This window comes from Rhinopithecus bieti, unplaced genomic scaffold (assembly GCF_001698545.2).
Source record: "Rhinopithecus bieti isolate Rb0 unplaced genomic scaffold, ASM169854v2 scaffold_57534, whole genome shotgun sequence".
Lineage (NCBI taxonomy): Eukaryota > Metazoa > Chordata > Mammalia > Primates > Cercopithecidae > Rhinopithecus > Rhinopithecus bieti.
The window spans coordinates 568859-596643 of NW_016823089.1; the positions used below are offsets into that span (position 1 = coordinate 568859).

Here is a 27785-nt window from a genome sequence, read left to right on the forward strand (position 1 = left end):
TGTGTGGAGGTGTGGATGCTGTGTGGAGGTGTGGATGCTGTGTGGATGTGTGGAGGTGTGGATGCTGTGTGGAGGTGTGGATGCTGTGTGGATGTGTGGAGGTGTGGATGCTGTGTGGAGGTGTGGATGCTATGTGGATGTGTAGAGGTGTGGATGCTGTGTGGACTGGTTGAGGTGTGGATGCTGTGTGGAGTTGTGGATGCTATGTGGATGTGTAGAGGTGTGGATGCTGTGTGGAGGTGTGGATGCTATGTGGATGTGTGGAGGTGTGGATGCTGTGTGGAGGTGTGGATGCTGTGTGGGTGTGTGGAGGTGTGGATGCTGTGTGGAGGTGTGGATGCTCTGTGGATGTGTAGAGGTGTGGATGCTGTGTGGATGCTGTGTGGAGGTGTGGATGCTGTGTGGAGGTGTGGAGGTGTGGAGGTTTGGGTTCTATGTGGAGGTATGAATGCTGTGTGGATGTGTGGATGGTGCACCTGGGCACTGGTTTGCCTTACTCTAGTTCCAACAGTCCCTGAGAAGACTTAAGATTGTTTTTTTGTTTTGTTTTGTTTGTTTTTTTGTTTTTTTAGACAGAGTCTTGCTCTGCTCTGTCGCCCAGGCTGGAGTGCAGTGGCGCAATCTTGGCTCACTGCAAGCTCCACCTCCTGGGTTCATGCATTCTCCTGCCTCAGCCTCCCGAGTAACTGGAACTACAGGCGCCTGCCACCACGCCCGGCTAATTTTTTGTATTCTTGGTAGAGATGAGGTTTCACCATGTTAGCCATGGTCTAACACGTGTTAGGATGGTCTCGATCTCCTGACCTCGTGATCCCCCTGCCTCGGCCTCCCAAAGTGCTGTGATTATAGGCGTGAGCCAGTGCGCCTGGCCGACATAAGGTTCTTGATGTTTCCATGGGGTCTGTCACCCAGAAGGCAAGGATCTCTTTCGGGTCCACAGGCATGGCCAGCTCTGCCTGGGGCTGCATAGGCGGAGGTCACTGGAGCCCTGGCAGCTCAGCCTACCAGCTGAGGAGTGCCAGCTTAGTGCTGACCAGCCCTGGTTCCTTCTCCCTTGTCCTGCTGGTGGGACCCGGCACATAAGATGCCTTGTGAATGCCTCAGCTCCTCTCTCCCCACCTGCTCTCCCCTCACACGCTGGGAAAGGAGAAGGTGGCCAGGTGTGGGCAGCACATGTCTTGGCAGAGGGTGGGCGGGGCTCCCTGCTGGCTCTCCTAGGCCAGGTGCCTCTGTTGTCTGCCTGCTCAGCATCCCTCCTGCCTTCCTCCCTCATGGCCGTGTCATTTCCTTTCCCCAGAGAGCTCTTCCCCTGTCAGTCCTTGGTTTGGGGGTGGCAAGACCTCTCCCTCCTTCCAGGGATGGACACCTGCTGCATGCCTGACCATCATTACAGTGAGCAGTTCAGGAAAGAGACCACATGCAGGCCAGTGAGGAGCAGGCTCAGGGCTTCGCTAGCACTATTAGGAAGGGGTGGTCCACCGGGTGCTTCTAGTGTCATCCAAGCGGAAGGCCTGCCTGAAGGGGGAATTGGAACTGAGAGGCGGAGGGAGACTCCAGCCACACCGAGAGCATGACTCCTGAATGGCTAAGTTATCTGACCCAACACATCCCCTTTTTGCTAAGGTAGTTTGTGTTGGATTTCTAGCATTTGCTATGGAGAAGCCCATGGGGACTTGACACAGGCTGTTCTACGCTGTCTCACCTGAGTCTCAGTTCCCTTCTTTGTAAAATGGGGATAACATCTGTGTTCCACAAGGTTGCTTAAAGCTTAAGTGGAAAATACACTAACCACGGAAATGTTGGTTCCCCATCACCTTTAGGTGGTGTGTAAACCAAGACCATCTTCCTAAGTTCTCCTCCCTCATCTCCAGAGAGCTGCCAGAGCACCTGTTGTACAGAGGGAATTACTGTCAAGAGCTATGTTGGTGGCTATATTTCATTCCCATGGTGGGGTGTGGAGAGGGCCAGAGTGTCTCCAGGCGGGGATCCTTTCATCCAGGGGGACAGTCAGCCAGCTAGCATCAGTGCCACACGGGAGGTGACTGGCCAACAAGGAATGTGGTGTGTGACCCAGGGAGGAAGTGGATGGGGCCGCAAAAGCAGCAGCCATCACAAACTCTGTGTGCAGTCACCCTCCCAGGTAGTTTCTCACCCAAGAGACCAAGCAGGCCTAGGACCAGGCTGGGACACTTGATCCCCCTCAGCCTCCAAGGTTCCACACAGTGACCTCACGGATCCCTTGGGCTGCTGGGGACCCCTCCATCTGGTTTTTCTGGGAGGACAGTTTCTAGAGAAGAGCAAGGCATCTCTCTGCCCAGCCGCCTCTAGCATTCCCGGGCCAGCAGGCCGGGGCAGCAGTGGCCCAGCTCCCGCCTGCCGCCTCTCCCTCCCACTCTGCCTCTCATACCTGTGTGGCCTCAGGCCCTTACACCACCACCCTGAGCCTCAGCTCCTCCATACTATTCTATAAAGGTGTGAGCCAGCCGGGGGAGGGAGAAGCGGGTGGGGAGAACACAGGGCCTCACTGTTGCTGGTGGGTGGGGCATCTTGCTCATCTGAGGACAGTGGCTCTCCAGGGCCTAGGAGGTGAGTGGTCCTCACCAGGCCAAGGACTCTGGTTGAAACCGTCATCTGGGCCCTGCTGGGGTTTGGACTGGGTGGGAATGATGGGTTATATACCACAGCAACGTGAGAGTCTGGAGACAATATCACTTTATTTGGGTGACACATCTGCCTGCCTGAGGCTCTGACAAGAGGCTTAGTGGTTAAAAGTCCCCCAGATTATACTTTTCCCCTTGCTGGCTCTGCAGAGGCCCCAGACTCCGAGTGCAGGCCTGTGGAGCTCTGGCTCTGTCACATTTCTCTTGGCCTCAGCGTCCTGGGAACGCCTGCCTAGTGGCTGAAACCTCCTTTTCAGAGAGGGTGGTGGCAGCCTCACTTCTTGAAGCTCTCTCTCTGGAGCAACAAGGAGTACCTCTGAAGCCGGGCCCAGTGCTCCTGCTCCTTCTCTGGGTCCTGCTCCTTCTCTGGGTTCTTCTCCAGCTTCCGATAGCTGAGGACCACACAACTGTGATGAGAGGAATCTCCCCTCACTTCCCCAGCTCCCGAGCCCCCAGGGCAGAGCTCTACTACCCTCTGCTCCTCTGAGAAACTCTAAGAGGACACTCCTACATCACCTGTGTGTCCTCAGGACTCGGCCTGGTACACAGCAGGTGCTCAGAAAGCCTTTCCTGGAGGAATGATGGGTCTAGCATTCTAACCTGTGAGGTGCATGTGGGTAGACAGGATGGCGAACTGAGGAACTAAAAGGCTATTTGCAAACAAGCTGTGGTATTACACACAACGGAACATTCAGACTGAAAAGGAAGACGTTCTGACACGTGCTCCACCATGGATGACTCTTGAGGACATTACGCTGAGTGAAATACGCCACTCACAAAAAGACACTTTTGTGATGCTTAGCAGGGTGGAGGGGCTGTCGGTGGGGTTGTGGTGGGGAAGGGGTGCAGCTGAATGACGTTAAAATGCTTAGGCAAACAGGAAGAGGAGTCCTCTGGGGGAGAAAGACAATGACCATAGCTTTGATTTGTTTTGAGGCTCTGCATATGGGACATCTATCTGGAGATAAGATTTTAATTAATTAATTTAATTAATTAATTTATTTATAGATGTAGATGTAGAGATGGAGTCTCACTGTGTTGCTCAGGCTAATCTTGAACTCCTGGCCTCAAGTGATCCTCCACCTCAGTCTCCCAAACTGCTGGGGTTACCGGCGTGAGCCACAGCACCTGGCTGGTAATGTTCAACTTTTCACAAAGATAGTGAATGCTATCTTAAAAATGTATTGGAGGTCGGGTGCGGTGGCTCATGCCTGTAATCCCAGTACTTTGGGAGGCCGAGGTGGGTGGATCACAAGGTCAAGGGATCGAGACCATCCTGGCCAACATGGTGAAACCCCATCTCTACTAAAAAATACAAAAATTAGCTGGGCATGGTGGCATATGCCTGTAGTCCCAGCTGCTCGGAAGGCTGAGGCAGGAGAATTGCTTGAACCTGGGAGGCAGAGGTTGCAGTGAGCCAAGATTGTGCCCCTGCACTCCAGCCTGGAGACAGAGCAAGACTCCATCTCAAAAAAAAAAAAAAAAAAAAAGAAAGAAAAGAAAAGTATTGGAGATAGGTTTTATATTTAGAGTTATATAACTGGTTATATGAATATATTTAACACTGGAGAAATTCCTTCACTGTCTCAGAACCAAGCAAGGTGTACTGTATTTTGTGTTCATTTGCCTCTTAAAGGAAAGGGCTGAAGATAAAGTAGCAATGTGTACTTTGTATTTTTGATCTTAACTCTGCCAATCTAAGTAGAATTCCCTGTATCTAAAATGGTTTGTTTTAGGCTGAGAATGGTGGCTCACATCGATAGTCCCAGAACTTTGTAGGGCCAAGGTGGGAGGCCAAGGTGGGAGGGTCGCTTGAGCCTAGGAGTTCAAGACCAGCCTGGGCAACATAGGGAGACCCTGTTTCTACAAAAAAAATAAAAAAATTAGCTGGGTGTGGTGGCGCATGCCTTTGGTCCCAGTTGCTCCTGAGGCAGGAGCTGCCTGAGCCCAGGAAGTCAAGGCTGCAATGAGCTGTGATTGGACCACTGCACTCCAGCCTGGATGACCCTGTCTCAAAAAATAGATAAAACAAAAATAAAATAAATCCCTTTTACTTATTGAAAGAGAATAGAATATTTAACACTTTTTTTTTTTTTTTTTTTTTTTTTTGTTGGAGACAGAGTATCGTTCTGTTGCCCAGGCTGAAGTGCAATGGCATGATCTCAGCTTACTGCAACCTCTACCTACCTAGTTCAAGCAGTTCTCCTACCTCAGCCTCCTGAGTAGCTGGGATTATAGGTGCCCGCCACCAGGCCCAGTTAATTTTTATACTTTTGGTAGGGACGGGGTTTCACCATTTTGGCCAGGCTGGTCTTGAACGCCTGACCTCAGGTGATCCGCCCGCCTTAGCCTCCCAAAGTGCTGGGATTACAGGAGTGAGCCACTGCGCCCGGCCAATTTAACACTTTTTTAAAAAGTAATCTATACATTTGCTGCTTTTAAACAAAATCAGGCCGGGCATGGTGGCTCACGTCTGTAATCCCACCATTTTGGGAGGTTGAGGCAGGCAGATAACCTGAGGTCAAGAGTTCAAGACCAGCCTGGCCAACATGGTGAAACCCCATCTCTACTAAAATACAAAATTAGCCGGCTGTGGTGGCGCATGCCTGTAATCCCAGCTACTCAGGAGGCTGAGGCAGGAGAATCGCTTGAACCCAGGAGGCAGAGGTTGCAGTGAGCCCAGATTGCGCCACTGCACTCCAGCCTGGGCGACAAGAGCGAAACTCTGTCTCAAAAAAACAAAAAACAAAAAACAAACCCTTCCTGTGAAGAATAGCTGAACACTCTTAGAGAGGGCCAGTGTCAACCATCGCCTTCTTCATTGTCTCTCTCTCTCCCCAGAGACTCATGAGACCATATTCGTCTCCTGACGAATAGGCACATTTCCCTCCAGGAGGTATACAGAGCCTCCCAGGGACCTACACTACAACGCAGGAAGGACTTGAACGCCCCTGTTAAGTGCAGGTATGAGCTGGGAAGCAGAGAGGAGCTATGGTGCCACCTAGTGGCACATGTTTAGAATTTTCCCAGGCATGAACTTGGATTAGCAGGGAGCCATCATCATGGTCATACCTACCATTTACTGAGCAACCACTCTGTGCCTGGTACTTTCCATGTATCATCCCACTTAATACTTCAAGCCCAAAAAATCAGCCATCATTAAAATGGTCAGAACACAGCCTGGCATCTCACAGGTGCACAATATGTGTTTTTTGACTGAATGAGGAAACAGCCTCTGACAGGCTAAGTAACTCGCCCAAGGGCTCATTCTAAGTGGTAGTGTCAGAATCAAACTCAGGTCTGTTTGGCTCCAGACCTGCATATCTTAACCATTCTACTTCAATCCTCCCTGAGTAAAGAGTCTACATAGAGAAAGGGGGAAAACAGTTGTGAAGGGACATTATGGTGATTGGAGAGATCACAGAATCTCAGAGGTCACATTACATACATAGGGACATCGAGGCCCTGGAAGGAAAGGAGCCTGCCAGAGCCACCTAATTCTGTAATGGCAGGCCCGGGATGAGGATCCAGGGCTCCAGTGATGACCCCAATCCACCCAAATGTGAGGTCAGATCACAAAAGGAATCATCAACAAGGATTTGCAAATCCCCAGAAATTTGTTGTGAGATGGATTAGAAGAGACACCTATTTCTCCAGAACAGCCTGAGTACTGTGCCTTATGCTTTGATAGCAGAAAGGAGGGCAAGAGAATGGTGCTTGCAGGATTAGGGAGAGCGGGAAGAGGAAGGAGAAGAGGAGAAACACACGCATCACAGTTTACCTGAATGATGGGTAAAAGAAAGGGGGCTTAGATCAAGGGTTGGCAGACATTTTCTGTAAAGGCCCACATGTAAATAATTTAGACATTATAGGTCACGCTATCTCCTCTACAGCCTTCAATCCTGCCATAGCACACAGTAGCCATAGATAATACATAAACAAGTGAGTATGGCTGTGTTCAAATAAAACCTTATTTATAAAACCAGGCAGTGGACTGGATATGGCCCATATAGTTTGCCAACCCCATCTTAATGATTGTGTCTCACAACCCAAACATACTTTGTTCCTTTTTTTTTTTTTTTTTTTTTTTTTTTTTTTTTTTTGAGGCAGGGCCTGACTGTCACCCGGGCTGGAATGCAAAGGCACCATCTCGGCTCACTGCAGCCTCCGCCTCCCAGGTTCAAGCACTCAACCTCCAGAGTAGCCGGGACAAAAGGCATGTGCTACCATACCCAGCTAATTTTGTGGTTTTTGTAGAGATGGGGTTTTGCCACGTTGGCCAGGCTGGTCTCGGAACTCCTGAGCTCAAGCAATCTGCCGCGCTCAGCCTCCAAAAGTGGCTGGATTACAAGTGTGAGCCACTGCGCTCGGCCAAACATACTTGTTTTTTCGTTTTTTTTTTTTTTTTTGAGATGGAGTCTGGTTTGTCGCCCAGGCTGGAGGCGTGGCGTGATCTCAGTGACTGCAAGCTCGCCTCCCCGAGTTTACGCCATTCCTCCCGCCTCAGCCTCCCGAGTAGCTGGGACTACAGGCACCCGCACCTCGCCCGGCTGAGATTTTGTATTTTTTTAGTGAGAGACGGGTTTTCACCGTGTTAGCACTATGTTTGATCTCCTGACCTCGTGATCCGCCCGCGTTCTGGGCCTCCCAAGTGTGGAATTTATCAGGCTTGAGCCACCGCGCCTGGCCCATACTTTTGAGGGACTTGAGAAAGTTAAAAGATGGTCTTGACAGGAAGAAAACACCAGCTGGAAGCCCTTCTTTTCTCCCAGCCTGAATTAATGACTCCTTTTCTACCAATCCACATGTGAGGTGGAGTGCAGCTCATGCACTATCATGGGGTAGAACCCTTCACTTAGGGGAAATTTCTTTTTTGAGACAGAGACTTGATCTGTCGCCTAGGCTGGAGTGCAGTGGTGCGATCTTGGCTCACTGCAACCTCTGCCTGCCAGGTTCAAGCAATTCTCCTGCCTCAGCCTCCCGAGTAGCTGGGATTACAGGCGTGTGCCAGCACGCCCGGCTAATTTTTGTATTTTTAATAGAGACAGGGTTTTGCCATGTTGACCAGGCTGGTCTTGAACTCCTGACCTCAGGTGATCCGCCTGCCTTGGCCTCCCAAAGTGCTGGGATTAAAGGCTTGAGCCACCATGCCTGGCCAGCGGAAATTTCAATGCTGAAAGGATTTACCATAAAACAAACTCCACTATCCCTCAATCCAGACACAACCTCAGATGTGGGAGGGGGTGAAGACACAGAACTCTTTACCTCTTCTGGAGGAAACGCTCACATCTTTTCTCCAATGACAGTGCTTGGGGGAAGGCCATGTTATCCAAGTCCCTTTGAGGAATGGTGCAATTTTTTGAGATATTTTCCAGGAGTGGGCAGGCCTCAAAATTAAAATAGAAAACAGAATATTGGATTCCAGCATTGTCGGTGGACTCGGTTTCATGTGAATAGTCTCCTGTAACAAGACAAGAACACCATGTTCTGTGCAGCAATCACTTTCTCGGTGGGCTTTGTGGTCCAGTGAGCATGTGGGGGCTGCTCTCTGCTTATAAAGGCTGGGTCATCTGGGTTGAGCTGTGACTTCAGAAAGAAGACCCTGCTGGCATTTTATCGAAGTGTGCTGTGAGGACTGAGCTGCGGTTCACTCTGGCCTATGATGGAGGGGGCACAGAGTTGGGAAGAGATCGGAGGAGGTCTCTCTGTGAGAGAACTAAGTCAGGGAAATGGTCAGCGGGCATCAGCCCTGGTCCCTTTCCATACCTCGGAGCAGGAAACATGGGTGGTCTGGAGACACGGCAAACATTGGTTTCCAGGGGACCTCCAGAGGAAAGGCTCCCGGGGGGGCAAAGGCACAGATGATTTCACGCTTGGCCACATCCATAAGGCACACAGAGCCATTCTTGGAAAAGATGAGCATCTGGGAAGCAAATAGATGGTGAGTGGGGACTTCTACTGGACACTGTCCCTCACAGGAAGGTCGAGTGTAGAGGTCACCCCAGTAAGGAATGAGAGAAGCAGCTGGACATAAAACCTCTTGGGCCCCAGCCTCTGGATCCATCCAGGGCTGCTGGGGACCTGCACACACATGTATGCCGGCTCCTCCGCAGTCCCCCTCAGCCAACAGGCCCTCCTCCACATGCTGTCTGCTCCAGGGTGATGCATTCCTCCACCTTTTCCCTGACCTCTCTTCCAAGCTGTCTGCATCTCTGCTGAAGAGCTCACCCTCCATGTGGCCAAGATTCAGTTTCTTACCTGTGCTCCCAATGCCTTTCCTTCCCACTGCCTCAGGGACCTTGCTCAATCTAACAGCCCCTCCTGGCCTGAGAGCTGAGCTGGGGACGCCCTCCTGCCTGGGCTCTTTCCTCTCTGTAGTGAACATACTGAACTCACCCCATCCTTAGAAAGCCCACTTTGATCCGACATCCTCCTCCAGCTGCCATACCACTTTCCCCTCCCCAGCACAAGAGGGTCTCTCCACACCCTGTCCACTCCCCGACCTCCTGCGTCTGTCTCCAGCCTCAGCCACTTGTCTCCACCATGCTCTTAGTTTTTCTGCAGCACAGGACACTGCTCTCACTTTCTTCAGACTCTCCTCTCTGCTTGCAGGACTGTCCCCATGCAGTTTTCCCTGGGGCCCCTCTCGGTCACTTTGTGAACTGATTTTCCAGGTCCTGTAAGTGATGGTAGTGCCCATGGGAACCTCTTCTCTATTCACTCCCTCTCTTTAACTAGGGGAACCTGCTGTACCCCCCACTTCAACCAACACTCACTAACTGTACCTGGCTGGTGAGCATGGAATCTACATTTTCAGCCCTCGGCTCTCTGGGAGCCTCCCCTGGGGGTCCTATAGGCCCCTCACCCTCTGCAGGGCCACATCAGGAATCACAGACTTTCTCTCCAGGCCTGCAGTGGGCCCTGTAAGGACTGGGGAGTCAGCTCTGCAAGTGAGGATCAACCGTGCGCGCTTCCCTCTCCTTTGGCAACAGCCACAGGTAGCCCAGAATGTGGAGTCTATCTCTGAACTGAGATCTCTCAACTCTCCATCCCTGCTCTAAACATGCTGTTCCCATTCTCTGACCTCTCTATTTTGAGCGCCATCCCACACAGGGACATATCTGTATTGTTCTGCCCAGTGTACAGGACCTTCCATGGTCTGGCCCACCTGTCTTCCCACCCCAGCCTCCTCCCTCTCCACATTCCACAGCAATCTCATGTGGCAGGTGCTGGAACTTCCTGCAGTGCCCAGGACACACATAGTGCTCTCTTGCCTCCATGGTGTTGCCTTCTCAACTGCTCTGGCTCAGCTCAGCTGTCACCTCCTCCAGAAAACACACTGTCCTGCCCTGCTGCCAACTTCTGCAGGTTGAGTTAGGTGACTCCTCTCTCTATTCCATGCATCCATTAAAAATTCCTATTACAGCCTTTCTCATGTTCTAGGGCAGCTGTCTGGTGACTTCTCTGTCTTCCCAAATGAGCTGTGTGCTCCATGAAGGCAGGTTCTTTCTCTATTTGTAAGCCCGAAAGCTAGTCCAGTGCCTAACACATAACAGGCCTTCAATAAGCATTTTCTAAAGGATAGATGGACACATTCACACATTCAAATGAGAGGCATGGGGCATTCACAGAGAGGCATGGGGAACCTACCATGCCAGGTAAGGCTGGGACTGGGGCCACTGCACAGATGGTTTTGTCCAGGTGCTTTACAGGCCTATAGGACAGAAAACACACAGGCATTCTCCTACTTTAAGAGTTTAAAAGTTTTGATATCCTCTTCTAGGCATGTATCCTGGGGAAATTCAGAGAAATCAAGAAATATGTGAGGAGGCTGTTCATATTCCAAAAAATTAGGAACAATCCAAATATCTATTAGGAGGATGCTTAAGTCATTGTGGTATATTATACAATGAAATATAATACATAAATGAAAAGAAAAGAACTGGAGCTACATTCATCAACATGTATGGCTGTTGTGAACAATGTTGCAAAGCAATATGCAGAATAAATACCATTGAAAAACAAGTTGGAGGCTGGGTGCAGTGGCTCACACCTGTAATCCAAGCAGTCTGGGGGCCAAGCACTTTGAGCCCAGGAGCCCAAGACCAGCCTGGGCCACAGAGGGAAACCCTGTCTCAAACCAAAAAGGAAGCAAGGAAGGAAGGAAGGAAGGGAGGGAGGGAGGGAGGGAGGAAGGAAGGAAGGAGGGAAGGAAGGGAGGAAGGAAGGAAGGCAAGTTGGAAAATATATAGAATATGGTTCCCTTTATAAGTTTCCTAAATATGCAAAGCTAAATAATGTACTGTCTAGAGATACAGTCATACAAATGTGGCTACTTCTTTTTCTTTTTTTAATAATTTTTTTTTCTTTTCACAGAGAAGGGATCTCACTATGTTACCCAGGCTGGTCTTGAACTCCTGAGCTTAAGTGGTCCTCCCACCTTAGACTCCCAAAGTGCTGGGATTACAGGTGTGACCCACTGTGCCTGGCCTAAATGTGGTTAATTCTTAAAGGAGAGCAAAGGAATGACGAATTTATAAAAATGGTGTGGTAGATTGAAAAGCAATTGGTTGTATTTGGCAGTGACTCTCATCAAAAGACGGAGTCTGTTTTTCTACTGCTCGAAAGTGGGCTTGGACGTGGGATGTGCTTTGCCCCATGGGTCATTAGCAAATGCAACATAAGCAAAAGCTTGGAAAGCATTTGTGTGCTAGGGTTGCCCTCTCCTGCTGCTGGGAGCCCTTAGACTACCATGTGAGGAGGCCTGTACTAGTCTGCAGGAGAGACCATGAGGAAAACCGAGGTGCCCTGGCCAATAACCTGCCAACTGCCAGGTGTATGAGTGAAGCCATCTTAGAAGAGCTGCAAGCTGCCTGAAGGCACATTTGAGAGCCCAGGTGAGACCAGTAGAAGAAATGGACTGAGTCCAGCCTAAATTGCTGACCTACAGACTCAAGGACTAAACAATGACTATTTTCTTAAACCATTAAGTTTTGGGGTGGTTTGTTATTTAGCATTAGGTAATTAATAAGGTGTTTGGGGTGGAGCAAGAAGGACTGATGAGGGAGAGCCATACAGGGAGCCCAAATGGAACTGGAGATTATCGATTTCCAACGGCTATAGGGGAATTGATCTCACTATTCTTTATTACACACACACACGTACACACATGCACACACACACACATTATACAGTTTCATTTGCATGCATTAAATATTTTTAAATGTTTAAAAGAGAGAGAGATCCCTGGGGAAACTGATGGAAGGTTACTGCGGGAGAAATGAGCCTCTTGGCGTGTGGGATAGAAAGGATGTTGTCTTAATCCATTTTCTATTGCTTATAACAGAATACCTAAAATTGGACAATGTATAAAGAAAAGGAATTTATTTCTTACAGTTCTGGAGGCTGAGAAGTCCAAAGTCAAGGATCCACAGCTGGTGAGAGCCTTCTTACTGGTGGGGACTCTCTAGAGAGTCCCGAGATGGCATAGGGTGTGACATGGTGAGGGAGTTGAGTGTGCTCATGTTCTAGCTCAGCTATCTCTTCCTTTTCTTATAAAGCTACCATTTCTACTCCCATGATACCCATTAATCCATTTACCTATTAATTCACTGATGCATGAGTGGGTTAACCCGTTCATATGGGAAGAGCCTTCATGATCCAATCAGCTCCTAAAGGCCCCACCTCACGGTACTGCCACAACGGGGATTAAGTTTTAACATGAGTTTTGGAGGGGATAGTCAAACCATAGCAGATGTGCCATCATACAATTTTGTTAGAAAAAATTGTAATATATATATGACATTGGCGATCTTCAGAAACTCACCAGGAGAGTGATGACTATACAAAAGGTAGACTGTAGTCAGAGAGGCTGTCAGATTTTACTATTAAATAGCAATTAAAATAATCTGTCTGGCTGATTATTTACCCTGTCCAGCCCTCAAGTTACTGACCTCTCAACAAGCACACTGATGGTGGGTCCTTGGGTCCCACTAGCCTCCAACAGATGGAGGGAGGCATCTGTGCACAGTACCACACATTTCGTTTGGGATTTCACTGGACCTTCAGGATACATATTCTGTCCTTTGTGGACCAAGAAGTATTTTAGGAAGTGAATGCTTTGGCAGAAACATCCCTGAGGAAGAGCAGCGACCCCAAGAGGGAATCCTGGAGAAAGTAATCACACAAGCTGGTCAGAAAAGGGGATAGGGGAGGGGGCCATGGGCACAGGGGCTGTGACCAGCAAGTGTGTGAGGGACTTGTAGGATGTGAAGGCAAAATCAAGCAATGAGTACCCTGTGAGAGCAAACCAGTAAACCCAGTGCCCAATGGGAGAGAAAAGCACCCTGCAGGGGAATGCTGCTGTGTCTGGAGAGGAATTGGGGAGGGGGAGAAGCAAGAACATGGAGGAGGGCAGGGTCAGCACTGGAGAGGAAGGAAGCTACAACCCAGCCAGGGACTGAGGCACAGCTGACCATGGGATGCAAAGGCATACGGGCAGGGGGAGGCACAGCTGTTTCAGAAGGCAGTGTGTGTGTGTGTGTGTGTGGCCAAACAAGAACTTAATATCCAGAAAAAAATGAAAACAAGCTATTTTGGTCAAGGGCTTATGAAATCATCATCATTCTTCTTTCCTTGAAATATCCTTTGCTTCTGTAATAATGCTGTTGGTTCAATAAGTAAAATAAAGGAGGGTCTTTAGTGGTGTTTATCTTGGCAGTGTGTGGGGAAAATATCCTCCAAAGTTGAAATAACCACTGCATTCTTCAGAAAGTGATAGCCAAGTGAGGAAGGCAATTTGCTAGCTTGACAGATGCCTCCCTGAGAACAGTCAGCTCCCTAGTCTGATCACAAGCTACTCAACAAACAGGGTACTATCTCTGATGCTCTGCACCTGCCAGGAGGGCTGCCCAGTGAAGGTGGCCCACCTCCACTCTCTAGGAAAATACATCTCCAACTGCAAAATGGCAAACCACTGAGTTATTAATGAGCTGCTTCCCTAGAGGCTGACGAATTTAGGAAGCAGTATCATTGATTTCTCTATCTGCAAAGCTGGACCCAGGACCCTAGAACTCCACCACAATGCCACTCATCCAGAATAGCTAATGGTCTCACTTTGACTGCTTTATAGGTCTCTTAACTCCAATACAATAGAGTTCCTGCTGACTGGGAATGGAGGGGAATAGCAGGGAAGAAGACTCACTTATTTAGAGCTTGGGAGCTGGGGGAAGGAGGAGGGCTGAGGTCACTGTGATCACCTGTACTGTGCCAGACATACTTCTTCACTGGAGTGTAAGAATGAAGGCAATGGTCACACTTCCAGAGCCTAGTACAGTGCCAGGCTCAGAGAAGTCACTCAAAAACACATGGGCAGTGGGAAGCATTAGCACATATTATATCCAATAAATGTTTGTTGAATAAATGAATGAGAGGAGAGCAGGACCAGTTCTCCAAGGTGACTTTAAGAACACAGAGGTAACAGAAGGTCCCAGGGCCTGTGGGAATTCTAGAGCTCCCAGACTTATTGCCCAGAGTCCTACCCAGGTACTAGGTAGAAAGGCAGGGAGGGCTCACCTTTGGCCAGGTCCCACAGCGTGAGCACACCATCCTCGCAGGCCAGCACCAGGTAGGAGGAGGAGCAGCTGAGCTGAGAGACTGCAATGGGCGCAGCACAGGGCCACACACCCTCGGGGTCTAGGGGCAAGGACAATACTCAACCGGTTCCCCCCAGACTCTGCACCTACCCATCACTTCTACCTGGACAACCTGTGACTCAAACTGGTCTGCCTGTTCAGGGAATGGGAACCAGGAACACCTGTCTGGACTCACCATCTTCCTTCTCTTTATGAAGTGCTATTCTCCTTGCCTAGGATGATAAGATAATGTCACACTGTTATTACTCCACAGTTAATGTTTAATGAATATGTCCTAGGTGCTAGATACTGTGTTAGGCACTTTACACACATAATTTCATTGCATTCTCACAAGGGTTCTATGAAGTAGGTCCTATTAGTATCCTCTTTTTAAAGATGAGGAGACTGAGGCAGAGAAGTGACTTGCTCAAGGCCATACAGTCAGTATAGAAGGAGATTAGAAGCCAGGTTGCCTGGGAAAGGGATGGAAGAAAAGAAACTCCTCCTTTGTGAATTTTTTAATGTTACTTTTGAAGTGTAATATAAAATATAACAAGTATACAGTTCAAGGAATATTCACAAAGCAAACTTGCTCATGTAATTGCTTCCATTAATTTTTTTTTTTTTTTTTTTTTTTTTTTGTGACGGGGCCTCACTCTGTCACCCTGGAGTGCAGTGGTGTGATCTTGGCTCACTGCAGCCTCAACCTCCTGGGCTCAAGTGATCCTCCTGGCCCAGCCTCCTGAGTAGCTGGGACTACAGGCTCATGCCGCCTTGCTTGGTTATTTTTTGTAGAAACAGGGTCTCGCTATGTTGCCCAGACTGGTTTCAAACTCCTGGGCTCAAGAGATCCACCTGCCTCTGCCTCCCAAAGTGCTGGGATTACAGGCGTGAGCCATGCCTGGTCACCTCCATAAATTTGTAAAACAACAACAACCTGTATTTCCTTAGTGCCTTTCAATTTCAAAGAGCTTTCACATAGAGAAACTCTCTGGATTTTGCTATTTTCAACAAACTCATGCACTAGGCAACAATGGTATAATTAATTAGTTCTATGTTTTACATGAAAAATTGGTTGGGATGTGAAGCAACTGGCCTGAGGCTACATGGTTTGCAGACAGCTGGGCTAGGATTAGCACTGACCTTCTGATTCCAAGCCTACTCTCTCTCTCTTTATTTTATTATATTTTATCTTTTGAGACAGTGTCGCTCTGTCATCCAGGCTGGAGTGCAGTGGTACGATCTTGGCTCACTGCAACCTCTGCCTCCCGGGTTCATGTGATTCTCCTGCCTCAAACTCCTGAGTAGCTGAGATTATAGGCGCGTGCCACCACACCCGACTAATTTTTGTATTTTTAGTAGAGATGAGATTTCACCACGTTGGCCAGGCTGGTCTCGAACTCCTGACCTCAGGTGATCCACATGCCTCAGCCTCCCAAAGTGCTGGGATTACAGGCATGCGCCACTGCGCCCAGCCAAGCCTACTCTCTTTTTACCTTAGCTGCTTAAGGAGCCCTGTAGACCTGACTGTAGACTTTGTCCCTATTGACCTGTTGTCTTTAAGGAACATGACATTTCAGAGACAGATTCTTGGGGTCACACTATACCCACCAAGCCCCCTACTGCCTGCCTAGATCTGGTCCCTAAAGTGACACTTGATGTATGTCAGTCACATGCTCTCAGCTAAGCTGGAGAAGGACATGTCTGCAAGTCCTGAGCTTAGGTGACTCCCATCTCAGCAGTAGAGTACCAGCTTTATCCTTTAGAGTTCGGTTTAGTGAATACAGGAAGAAATTGTGACTTCTGGTCCAGTGTATACCAAGGACACAGGTCATTCCTGGGGGTGGGGGGGGGGGAAGAGAGAGAGAGAAAATGGGTGTTACATAATAAATATGGGTGGCCTTTGGTTTGCACAGAGGTGTTTGCGCAAGAGGAAGCTGGTTTGAAGTCTGAAGTGGTTTGTTTTAATGGGCAGCACCCAAGAGAAGAGTGAGCTTCCCAAGAGAGAGGGACTGGGCAGCCCCATGAGGGCTGTTCCTGGGGCCCGCTCACCTTCTTGAATAGGGAGGACAGTCTCAACTCCCCCTTGGCTGCTTTCACATCTAGAAAATTCACACCCTCTGTGTTTTAAGTAACATCTTCTGCAAGACAAATTCATACCCAGAAGCAGCCCAGTGGCTGTGGGCTCATGCCTTCTCCTATGGCAACCACTCTCTGAAGGCAGTGCCAGCCTTTGTGATCAGGGAACCTGTGCTCAAGGGCCACAGATGCAAACAGAAACTGGCAAGCTACAGCTGGCAACTGAACTCCCCTCTTCATTCCCTCCTACCATGCGAGGTTTGTTGGGGAACATCTCTGGGAGGGCTTGCTGAGGGGTTTCCCCAAGGTGACCCCTTGCTAGGACAACCACCCACTTCATGTTCATTTACCTGTGGGGCCCTTGACTTCCGTTGGCATTGCAAAGAGGCAGCTAGGAAGAAGGAAATAGAAGGTGGCTGTACTGGGAAAGAAAGAGACATGAGTCAGAGCCATGTAGACTCCCTGGCAAGGAGAGATGCTGGCAGAGTCTTGGTCCTAAAACCAGAATACATAGTTAGAATGGACCTTCCCAGGTGTACGAAGGCCATGAAGCAAATCACATTCTAGGTGCTGGTCCTGGTGGGATGTGCTGACCTTGGATGCTGGTGAGGGCAGGTTGGGTGGGGCTGGGAATCACTCCTGGGCCAGTGTGGTGTGTAGAGCTCTTGCCAGAGAGAGCTGTCTTTTGGAGAGCCACTTCTGTTTTGGGGAAGATCTCCTTAAAGAGCAGACTTAGGTGATCTACACAGATGTTCTCTTATCTCAGGGGCAATGCAGCCAGTGTTGTACTGATAAACTGGGTCTCTTAAATAAAAGAGGCCCCAATTTGTAGGGTTTGCAGATTTTCTTCTTTTTTTTTTTTTTTTTTTTGAGGCGGAGTCTCGGCTCTGTCGCCGGACCTGGAAGTGCAGTGGCCGGATCTCAGCCTCACTGCAAGCCTCCGCTCCCCGGGTTTTGCGCCATTCTTCCCACCATCAGGCCTCGCCGAGTAGCCCGGGACTACAGGCGCCCCGCCACCGTCGCGCCAGCTAGTTTTTTTTTGTAAAATTTTTAGCTAGAGAGGTTCACTGTGTTGAGCCAGGATGGTCTCGCTCCTGACAGTCTTGTTCGTGATCGCCGTCTCGGCCCTCCCCCGCAAAGTGGCTGGATTACAGGCTTGAGCCACCGCGCCCGGCCAAGGGTTTGCAGATTTTCATGGTGTAAATGCTCCCACAATGGACAACTAACAGTGGTTTAACAACTGGCTTGCAAAACCCTAATTATCTCACTATGCCATAGGAGCCAGCCCCAGCACACCACTGCATCTTGTCATAGTTTTCAGACAGTAACAGAGAGCTGTTGTCAGGGATTAGCCTTCAGACTTTGTGTCCTGAAGTAAGAAAATTTAAGGTCCATTTGACAGCACGAGAGATTTCTCTTCCCGTGTGAGAACAAGAACATTCCTGAGATCCACAGTAGCTATGAGGAAACCTAATTCGTAAAACCAGCTCCCTCATCGATACTTCAAAGACGGGGGCTCTCCAACACAATTTGGAGCTAATGAGACCTAACTGCTCACCAAGATGGGAAAGTCATATATTATAATAATTATACACCTATGCTACATTACATTTAGAAAGGCAGGAAGGAAATGGAGAAAAATTTTAGTAGCGGTGACTTTATTTGTCTTTAGGATCTTCTGTGTTATTTATTATTTATTTATATTTTTATTATTATTTTTTGAGACGGAGTCTCTCTGTCCAGGCTGGAATGCAGTGGTGTGATCTCAGCTCACTGCAGCCTCCATCTCCTGGGTTCCAGTGATTCTCTGCCTCAGCCTCCTGAGTAGCTGGAATTACAGGTGCCCGCCACCACGCCCTGCTAATTTTTGTATTTTTAGTAGAGACGGTTTCACCATGTTGACCAGGCTGGTCTCAAACACCTGGTCTCAGGTAATCCGTCTGCCTGAGACTCTCAAAGTGCTGGGATTACAGGCCTGAGCCACCGTGCCTGGCCTCTGTGTTTTTTAGACAACCAGAAAAAAATTTTTTTAAAGAGATGTCATATATAAAACTGAAATAAATTATATTTCTCATTTACATAGATATCCATTTCTTCTTTTAACTCCATATTATCAACCTTTGTTCTAGTTGTATAATAACAATCTCCACACAACATTTCAAAGTATCTGCTGATGTTCTCTGAAAATTCTCCCAAACCAGAAAGAGCTTATTTATTTTAGAGATAAGGTCTCAACATGTGGCCCAGGCTGGTCTCAGATTCGGGGGCTCAAATGATCCTCCTGCCTTAGCCTCCCAAAGTGTTGGGATTACTGGTGTGAACCACTGTGCCCAGCCCCAGAAAGAGCTTTTAGATCTCAGATTAATTCAGGTCCTTGGGTTGATTCCTGTATGTGCCAAGACAGCAGAAGCCTGGGGAGGTTCCCTGGCTTTCCTGGGATTAGGGGTCTCACCTGAGTGGCTCCTCCTCCCACTCCCCATCTAGGTACTTCTTGTAGGAAGCTTGGAAGATCTCAGCTTGCTGCTCCCACTGACTGTCCTTGATGAAATGATTCTGCCCGGAGCCCATTCCGTAGCAGTCCTTGATCTTTGCAAAGACTTCCAGTGGGCTTTTGAATGGGGTGCCTAGGTTGAAAATACACAGAATTAGTCAAGCCATCTGACTTCCCCTTTCCTGATTTTCCCCTACTTCCTCTACATTTCCCAGTTTCCTGAAGAATCCCTTATCCTCAGAAACCATTCTTGCTCTGCAATTGGTCTGTATTCAGTCTTCTCCCAGCCTCTCCTGTACCCCACCAGCTTACAGAGCCCAGGCAGAGAGCAGCTGCTGTCCTCCTTCTTCTATATCTTCATCCCAACATCATTCTCTCTGCTTTTGGATTACAGAATATTTGCAAAGGCCGGGGTGTGGGGGGCGGTGGGGCAGGGAAATGTTCACAATGCCACTAGAGACTTTAAATCACTGTCCCTGTCTCCCCAGCTGATGAAGGCCCCAAATCTGCCAGTTACCATCACTTTTCAGCCACTGCTGAAGACTCACATAATTAGGCAGTCTCAGTCTCTTCTTATGCCAACACTTACCCAATTCCTTCCTTCAAAAACATCTTTCTCATCAGTCACTTTTCTTACTATTTCTCTTCCCAATAACCTTTCATTTCCTTCTTTTTCATGGGTTCCTAAATCCACAGTAAAACTGGCTGACTTGTTTTCTGGATTTGCACCCTGAGTTTCAGAATTCTGTTCACTTTGGAAGGTGCCTGGGTCCCTCAAGTTGCCCAGGAGATTCCACAGTGCCCTTGACTGCTTCCTCAGAGACAATTGCAAAACTTTCTAGAGGGAGACACTTGTTTTATAAACACATAGTATCATGTGATACACTAGTTCTCAAAAGATGATGCCAGGTCAGCAGTGACAGAGTCACTTGGGAACTTGTTAAAAATACAGATTCTCAGGGCCCACCCCAGACCTACTGGAATAGAAGAAACTCTGTGGTGGGGCCCAGCAATCTGGGTTGTTTTTTGAGATGGGGGTTGTGCTATATTGCCCAGGCTAGGCTTGAACTCCTTGGTTCAAGCAATCCTCCCACCTCAGCTTCTTGAGTAGCTGGCACTATAGGCAAACGATCTGTGTTTTAATGAGTTCTCCAAATGAGTCTGATGCAGCTAAAGTTTGAGAATTGCTATTATAAATTATACCCCTTATATTTTCACTTACTAAAATATTTTGGATATTATTTCATATTAGTACTATAGATCCTCTTCATTGTTGCTTATTTTTAGTTATTAAACCTTTTTCTTATTGTGAAGTGTAACATACATTCAGAAAAGAGCATAAAATATATACCTTAATATATCTTAATGAGTCATTATAAAGCAAACCTCTGGTATCATCTATTCAGGTCAAGAAATAGAACATCGGCTGGGTGCGGTGGCTCATGCTTGTAATCCTAGCACTTTGGAAGGCCAAGGCAGGAGGATCGCTTGAGCCCTGGAGTTTGAGACCAGCCAGGCAACATGGTAAAATCCTATCTCTACAAAAAATAAAAAAATTAGCCAGGCCTGATGGCTTGTGCCTGTAGTCCCAGCTACTTGGGAGGCTGAGGTGAGAGGATTGCTTGGGAAGCAGAGGTCACAGTGAGTCGAGACTGTACCACTGCACTCCAGCCTGGGGGACAGAGGGAGACCCTGTCTCAAAAAAAAAAAAAAAAAAAAACAAGAAAAGAAAAAAGAAATAGAATATTGCCATCTCACTAGAAGCTTCCCAGGGGCCCCTTTCTAATCACAATTCTCTGGGAAGAGTGGCAACCACTCTCTTGACTTTTATGGTAGCCACTTCATTGCATTTATTTATGCTTTTATCACCTAAACATGCATCCTCAACACCATAGTTTCATTTTGCCTGATTCTAAACTGTACATAAGGGGAACCATGCAGTATTAACTCTATAGCTGCCCTCTTTTGCTCAACATTGTTCACGAGATTTATCCATTTTGCTGTGTGTAGCTGCAGTTTGTTCATTTTTTGTTGCTGTATAGTATTCCATTGAATAAATATAGTACAATTTATCTGTTCTACTAATGATGAACATTTAGTTGTTTTGTGTTTGGGGCTATTCAAAATCATGTCGCTATTACCATTCATGCACATGTTTCCTGGAACACGCTTGCTTGCAAATCTATGGGTACATTCTAGAAGTAGAGTGACTAACTCAAGCTGGCTTGCTTAGGAGTTTCCTAGTTTTAGCACTGAAAAATCTCACATCCCAGGAAACCCCTCAGTCAGGCAAACAGGTATGGTTTGTCACCCTATCACCTAGCAGTGCAAATACTGTGTCATAGGATACAAATTATTGTCAACTTTACTAGATAATACCAAACCATTTTCCAAAGTGGTTGTACCAGTTTTCATTGCTAAATGCAATATATGGGAGTACTGATTGTTCCACATCCTCACCATCACTTGGTGTGGTCAGTCTTTTTAATTTTACCCATCCTAGTGAATGTGTTGTGCTACTTCACTGTGATATTAGTTTGCACTTCCCTGTAGACTAATGATGGTGAGCACCTTTTCATGTTTATTGGCTATTTAAATAATCTTTTTTTTGTGTGAATAGCCTGTGCAATACTCTTGCCTGTTTTGTACTGGATTATCTCTCTTTTTCTTAAGAATCTGTAGTAATTCTTCATATATTCTGGACACGGACCATTAGTGGGTTTTACGTGTTTTGCAAATTACTTCTACCTACCTATGTGACTTGATGATCTTTCATCCTCTTAATGATGTCTCTGAATGATTTGAAATTCCTAATTTTAATGTAGCCAAATTTATTCAATGTTTTAGAATTGTAAGTACTTTTTGTGTCTTATTTGAAAAGTCTTTCTCTACCCAGAGGTGATAAAGGTATTGTTTATATTATTTTCTTTTTCTTTTTTTTGAGACAGCGTCTCGCTCACTGTGTCACCCAGGCAGGAGTGCAATGGCGCAATTTCAGCTCACTGTAACCTCTGCCTCCCAGGTTCAAGCAATTCTCCCGCTTTAGCCTCCCAAGTAGCTGGGACTACAGGCACACGCCACCATGCCTAGCTAATTTTTGTATTTTGATTTTTGTGGAGATGGGGTTTCTACATGTTGCCCAGGATGGTTTCAAACTCCTGAGCTCAAAAGCAATCTGCCTGCCTCAGCCTCCCAAAGTGCTGGGACTACAGGTGCATGCCATCACGCTCAGCTAATTTTTTTTTTTTTTTTTTGGTATTTCTAGTATAGACGGGGTTTTGCCATGTTGGCCACACTTGTCTTGAACTCCTAGCTTCAAGTGATCCACTTGCCTTGACCTCCCAAAGTGCTGGGATTACAGACATAAGCCACTGCACTGGGCCTAAAGGCTATATTATTTTCTAAAAGCTTTACTGCTTTGCCTCTCATATATTTACTTCTACAGTGCTTCTGGAATTTAGTTTTGTGTATGGCATGAGGCAGGGGTTAAGTTTTATTTTTGTCTCCATATAAACCACCATCACCACTTATTGAAATGACCACCCTTTCTCCAGTGCTCTGTAGTGCTGCCTCTGTAATGCATCAAGTGTCCATTTATGCCTGGGTCTATTTTCGTCTCTATATCCTGTTTCATTCACCTATTTTTCCTCCATTTTTCTATCTGCTATTTCTATCTATCTATATTTCTATATTTCATCTATATTTCTATTATTCACTTATCTATTTTTTATCTTAATAACTGCAGTTTTATAATAAATATTGATAGAGCAAGTTTGACCACCATATACTTTTACAAGAGAAAATTGTCTATTCTTCACCTTTTTCATTTCCCTTTTTGGGGGGTTGTTCTTGATTTTGAACCAAGGTCGTCTTCTGTCACCCAGGCTGGAGTGTAGTGTTGTGATCATAGCTCACTGCAGCCTCAACCTCCTAGGCTCAAGTGATCCTCCTGCTTTGGCCTCTCAAAGTGTTAGGGTTACAGGCCTAAGCCACCACACTTGGCCTCTCATTTGTTCTTTTAATGGTTGCAAAGTATTCTTTTGTATGACTGTACCCGATTTTATTTTATTTTATTTTATTTATTTATTTATGATGGGGTTTCACTCCCGTCTCCCAGACTGGAGTGCAACGGCACCATCTCACCTCACTGCAACTTCTGCTTCCTGGGCTCAAGTGATTCTCCTGCCTTAGCCTCCCAAGTAGTTGGGACTACAGGTGCATGCCACTCTGCCTAATTTTTGTATTTTTTGTGGAAGTGGGGTTTTGCCATGTTCCCCAAGCTGGTCTTGAACTCCTGAGCTCAAGCAGTCTGCCCACCTTGGCCTCGTAAAGTGCTAGGATTATAGGCATGAGCCACCGCGCACTGCCCAGATTTTATTTAACCAATTATTCACCTCTGTGCATAATGCTACAGTGAACATTCTTCTTCTTCTTTTTTTTAATCCTAACTACTAGTCCACCAGGGTGAACATTCTTATAGATATGTCTTTGTGATCTTGTGTGAATGCTGAGAGGATATCCTCTGTATTCGCTGCCTACAATAGCTAGCCTCTCTACTCCTCTTGACCAAGTCCCATTCTTTGAAACTTTGCCCAAATGTCCCTTTCTTTGATAAAACCTTTGCTTACTCCCTAGCAAGTCAGTCGCTTCTTACCCTGAGTTTTCACAGTCCCTGATGGTCCCTACTGCTGTACTCATCACATCCTACTATGGTGGTTTCTCGTCATTCTCCCTTGGCAGACTATCAGCTTCTAGAGTGCGGGAGAGGAGAGGTGTTTTACTCATCTTTGTGCTTGGTGCATTATGGGCATTCAGCAAATAATAATGAATAAATTAACACAGGAATGTAGGAATGAATGTATTACAACTAGCAGTCAAATGAATTAGCACAGAAATGTAGGAATAAATGAACTCATCCTGGCAATTCAGAAAAGACACCTTTCTTTCCTGACCTTCCAATTCTGTTAGTTTAACTGTATGTAATACAAATGCATTTACTTACATTTTTTGTTTTTACATCTCAGAGCTTATGAGTTTAAAAAAAATTTCTTCTTCATAACTATGTTTGTAATTTTGATATTGTTGCTAATAAATTGAAAAGATAAGACATGTGGAGAAAGGAGGAAAGAACAGATAAATCAATGGCAAAAGGAGAGAGATTTGAATCACACTTACCTGTAACAGGCTTAGGTGGTTTGATCTTCATTATGTAAACTGGAAGACTCAGTTTAATGTCTCCTTTAAAACAAGCATTCGTATCCTAAAATAAGGAAAAGGCATAGTTAATAAGCCAAGAGAATAGAGGAAATAGAATAATTCAAAACACTAATTTTAAAAGAAAGTGGAAAAGGAGGGGAAAAAGAAGAAAAAGAGATAGGACAAATAGAAAGTAAATAGCAATATTGTAAAAGTAAATAGCAAGACTGTAGATTTAAACCCAAACACGTAAATAATCACATTAAGGCCGGCGGTGGCTCACGCCTGTAATCCCAGCACTTTGGGAGGTCGAGATGGGCGGATCACGAGGTCAGGAGATTAAGACGGTGAAACCCCGTCTCTACTAAAAAAAAAAATACAAAAAACTAGCCGGGCGAGGTGGCGGGCGCCCGTAGTCCCAGCTACTCGGGAGGCTGAGGCAGGAGAATGGCGTAAACCTGGGAGGCGGAGCTTGCAGTGAGCTGAGATCCGGCCACTGCACTCCAGCCTGGGCGACAGAGCGAGACTCCGTCTCAAAACAAAACAAAACAAAAAAAATAATAATCACATTAAATGCATATGGTCTAAATAACCCCAATTAAAAGGCAGAGATTGTCAGACTCTATAAAAAGGCTAGACCCTTGGTGACACACATTTGTAGTCCCAGCTACTCTGTGGGCTGAAGTGGGAAGAACGCTTGAGGCCAGGAGTTTGAGGTGGCAATGTGCTATGATTGTGCCTGTGAATAGCCACTGCATTCCAGCCTGAGCAATATAGCGAGACTCCATCTTTGAAACAATTTTTTAGAAAGGGCAAGACCAAACTATATGAGGTCAAAAAGAAACTTTTTTTTTTTTTAGACAGGATCTTGCTCTGTCACCCAGGCTGGAGTATAGTGGAACAATCACAGCTCACTGCAGCATCGACCTTCTGAGCTTAAGCAATCCTCCCACCTCAGCTTCTGAATAGCTGGGATCACAGGTGTGCACTACCACACCCGGCTAATTTAGTTTTGCAGAGACGAGGTCTCGCCATGCTGCTCGGGATGATCTTGAACTCCTGGGCTCATGTGATCCTTCTGCTTCTGCCTCCCAAAGTAATGGGATTACAAGTGTGAGCCACCACACGTGGCCAAGAAATTCATTTTATGAAACACTATCTGAAACCATAGGGAAAAAGAAGAAACTCGTTATATTAAACATAATGACACAAATATGTATAAGAACAAAAGTGAAGAAAAAGATATATCTTGCTAAAATGAATCAAAAGAAAGCTCGGGTGGCCATATTAGTATGTGACATAGAAGAATTCTGAACAAAGAATATCAGGAATCAAAGGGTCAGTAAATAATGACAAAACAACGAATTCATCCGAAGACAAAACATTCCAAATTGTTAAACATCTAATTACAAAGCTTCAAAATACATGAAGCAAAAATCTGTAAAAGTGAAAGAAGAAAAAGATAAATCTACAAGCTTAGAAACTCCTTTTCAATAAGTACAGAATAAGTAAACAGAAAAGCAGTAAGAATATAGTAAGGGTATAAAAGGAAAAACAGGAAGGAGATAGAAGACTTGAATAGCCTAACCAATAACAGCTTTATTGGTCTTGAAACATCCTTTTCAAGTGCATATAAACATTTACCAAGATAATCAACATTGTGGGAATAAAACAAATCTAAATAAACTTAAAATAATTCAAATATATAAAGTATGTTTTTGGATCACAATTGATTTTCTTATCACAATGGATTTTATGAGAAGCCCATAAAAAAAAAGCTATCTGTAACATTTCCAATATTTGGACACTAAATAACATACTTCTAAAAATCTACTAGTCAGCCGGGAGCAGTGGCTCACGCCTATAATCCCAGCACTTTGGGAGGCCAACGTGGGCAGATCACAAGGTCAGGAGTTCAAGACCAGCCTGGCCAAGATGGTGAGACCCCCCATCTCTACTAAAAATACAAAAATTAGCCATGCGTGGTGGCAGGCACCTGTAATCCCAGCTACTCAGGAAGCTGAGGCAGAGAATTGCTTGAACCTGGGAGACGGAGGTTGCAGTGAGCCAAGATCACCCCAGTGCACTCCAGCCTGGGTGACAGAGCGATATTCCATCTTGGAAGAAAAAAAAAAAAGAAAGAAAGAAAAGAGAAAAAAGAAAGAAATTAGAAGAGGAAACTAAACCCAAAGTGAGCAGAACAAAGGAAATAATAAAAACAAACTGGAAATCAGTGAGATAGAAAACAGAAAACAATAGGGAAAATATAGGAAACTAAAATCTTGTTCTTCTGAGAAGATGAATAAAATGGACAAACTTTTAGCCAAACTGATTAAGAAAAAAAGAGAGAAGACACAAATTATCAATATCAGGAATGAGAGGGATGACATCACAATAGATTTTAAAGACAATGAAGGGATAATAATGGAATGTTATGAACCACTTTAAGCCAATAAATTTGACAACTTAGACAAAATGGACAAATTACTCAAAAGACACAAGGTACAAAAGCTTGCTCAAGAAGAAATAGGTAACCTGAATAGTGCTTTATCTATTAAAGAGGTTGAATTTGTAGTTCCACAAAGAAAGCTCCAAGACTAGATGGACACATTAGTAAAGTCTACTTAATATTTTAAGAAGAAATAATGCCCAGACCGGGCAACATATTTTTCTATAAAAAATTTTGAAAATTAGACAAGCATGGTGGCACACAACTGTAGTCTTAGCTATTTGGAAAGCTGAGGTGGGAGGATTGCTTGAGCCCAGGAGGTTGAGGCTGCAGCGAGCCATGATCATGCCATTGCATTCCAGCCTGAGTGACAGAGTGAGCCCCTGTTTCAAAATGAAAAAAGAAGAAGAAAAGAAAAAAATGTACAAACAAATTGATGAGTAAAAAAATGCAAGTTTATAAGAAAATATACACAGTATGATGCCACTTATGTAGAAAAAAATTCCATGAAGCAAAACTATATTTTTCAAAATAAATATAAGAATGTAAACATACACTAAAGATCTAGAAACACATCAACTGGGGCCGGGCGCGGTGGCCCACGCCTGTAATCCCAGCACTTTGGGAGGCTGAGGCGGGTGGATCACCTGAGGTCAGGAGTTTGAGACCAGCCTGACCAACATAGTGAAACCCTGTCTCTACTAAAAATACAAAAAACCAAACAAACACACACACACACACACACACACACACACACACACACACACACACACACACACATCAAGCTAATAATGGTGATTACCTCTGGAGAGGGCTGTTTATCTGAATTCCTGGACTTTTCTAAGAGTGATACATTCATCTATTATTTGTATAATGTGAAATATAATGTAACTATTTTTATTTTTATTATTCTTTGTAAGACAGGGTCTTGCTCTGTCGCCAAGCTAGAATGCAGTGGTGCAATCTCGACTCACTGCAGCCTCCACTCCAGGGCTCAAGCCATCCACCCACCTCAGTCTTTTGAGTAGCTGGGACCACAGCCATGTGCTACCACACCTGGCTAATTTTTTTTTTTTTTTTTTTTAGACAGCTGTCTCCCAGCATGGAGTACAGTGGTGTGATCTCGGCTCACTGCAACCTCCGCCTCCCAGGTTCAAGCGATGCTCCTGCCTCAGCCTCCTGAGTAGCTGGGATTACAGCCACACACCACCACATCCAGCTAATTTTATATTTTAGTAGGGATGGGGTTTCACCATGTTGGTCAGGCCGGTCTTGAA

At 46.1% G+C, this 27785-nt stretch overlaps 1 protein-coding gene across 12 annotated transcripts in view; it reads right to left on the reverse strand.

Moving 5' to 3' along the window:
• Positions 1 to 2695: 2695 nt before the first annotated feature.
• Positions 2696 to 27785, reverse strand: part of WDR93 (WD repeat domain 93) — a 53909-nt gene continuing 28819 nt past the window's right edge. For 4 of the 12 annotated variants that reach the window (XM_017861242.1, XM_017861241.1, XM_017861238.1 and 1 more), the window contains 10 exons: positions 24039 to 24123; positions 18825 to 18996; positions 16723 to 16793; positions 16044 to 16130; positions 14235 to 14354; positions 12614 to 12827; positions 10311 to 10374; positions 8427 to 8583; positions 7926 to 8121; positions 2696 to 3052 (listed from right to left, as the gene is read on the reverse strand). In XM_017861242.1, the coding sequence (XP_017716731.1) occupies positions 2935 to 3052; positions 7926 to 8121; positions 8427 to 8583; positions 10311 to 10374; positions 12614 to 12827; positions 14235 to 14354; positions 16044 to 16130; positions 16723 to 16793; positions 18825 to 18996; positions 24039 to 24123 (1284 nt within the window). In that variant the 3' untranslated portion in view covers positions 2696 to 2934. The other 8 variants (XR_001883180.1, XM_017861240.1, XM_017861244.1 and 5 more) reach the window with 8 other exon arrangements.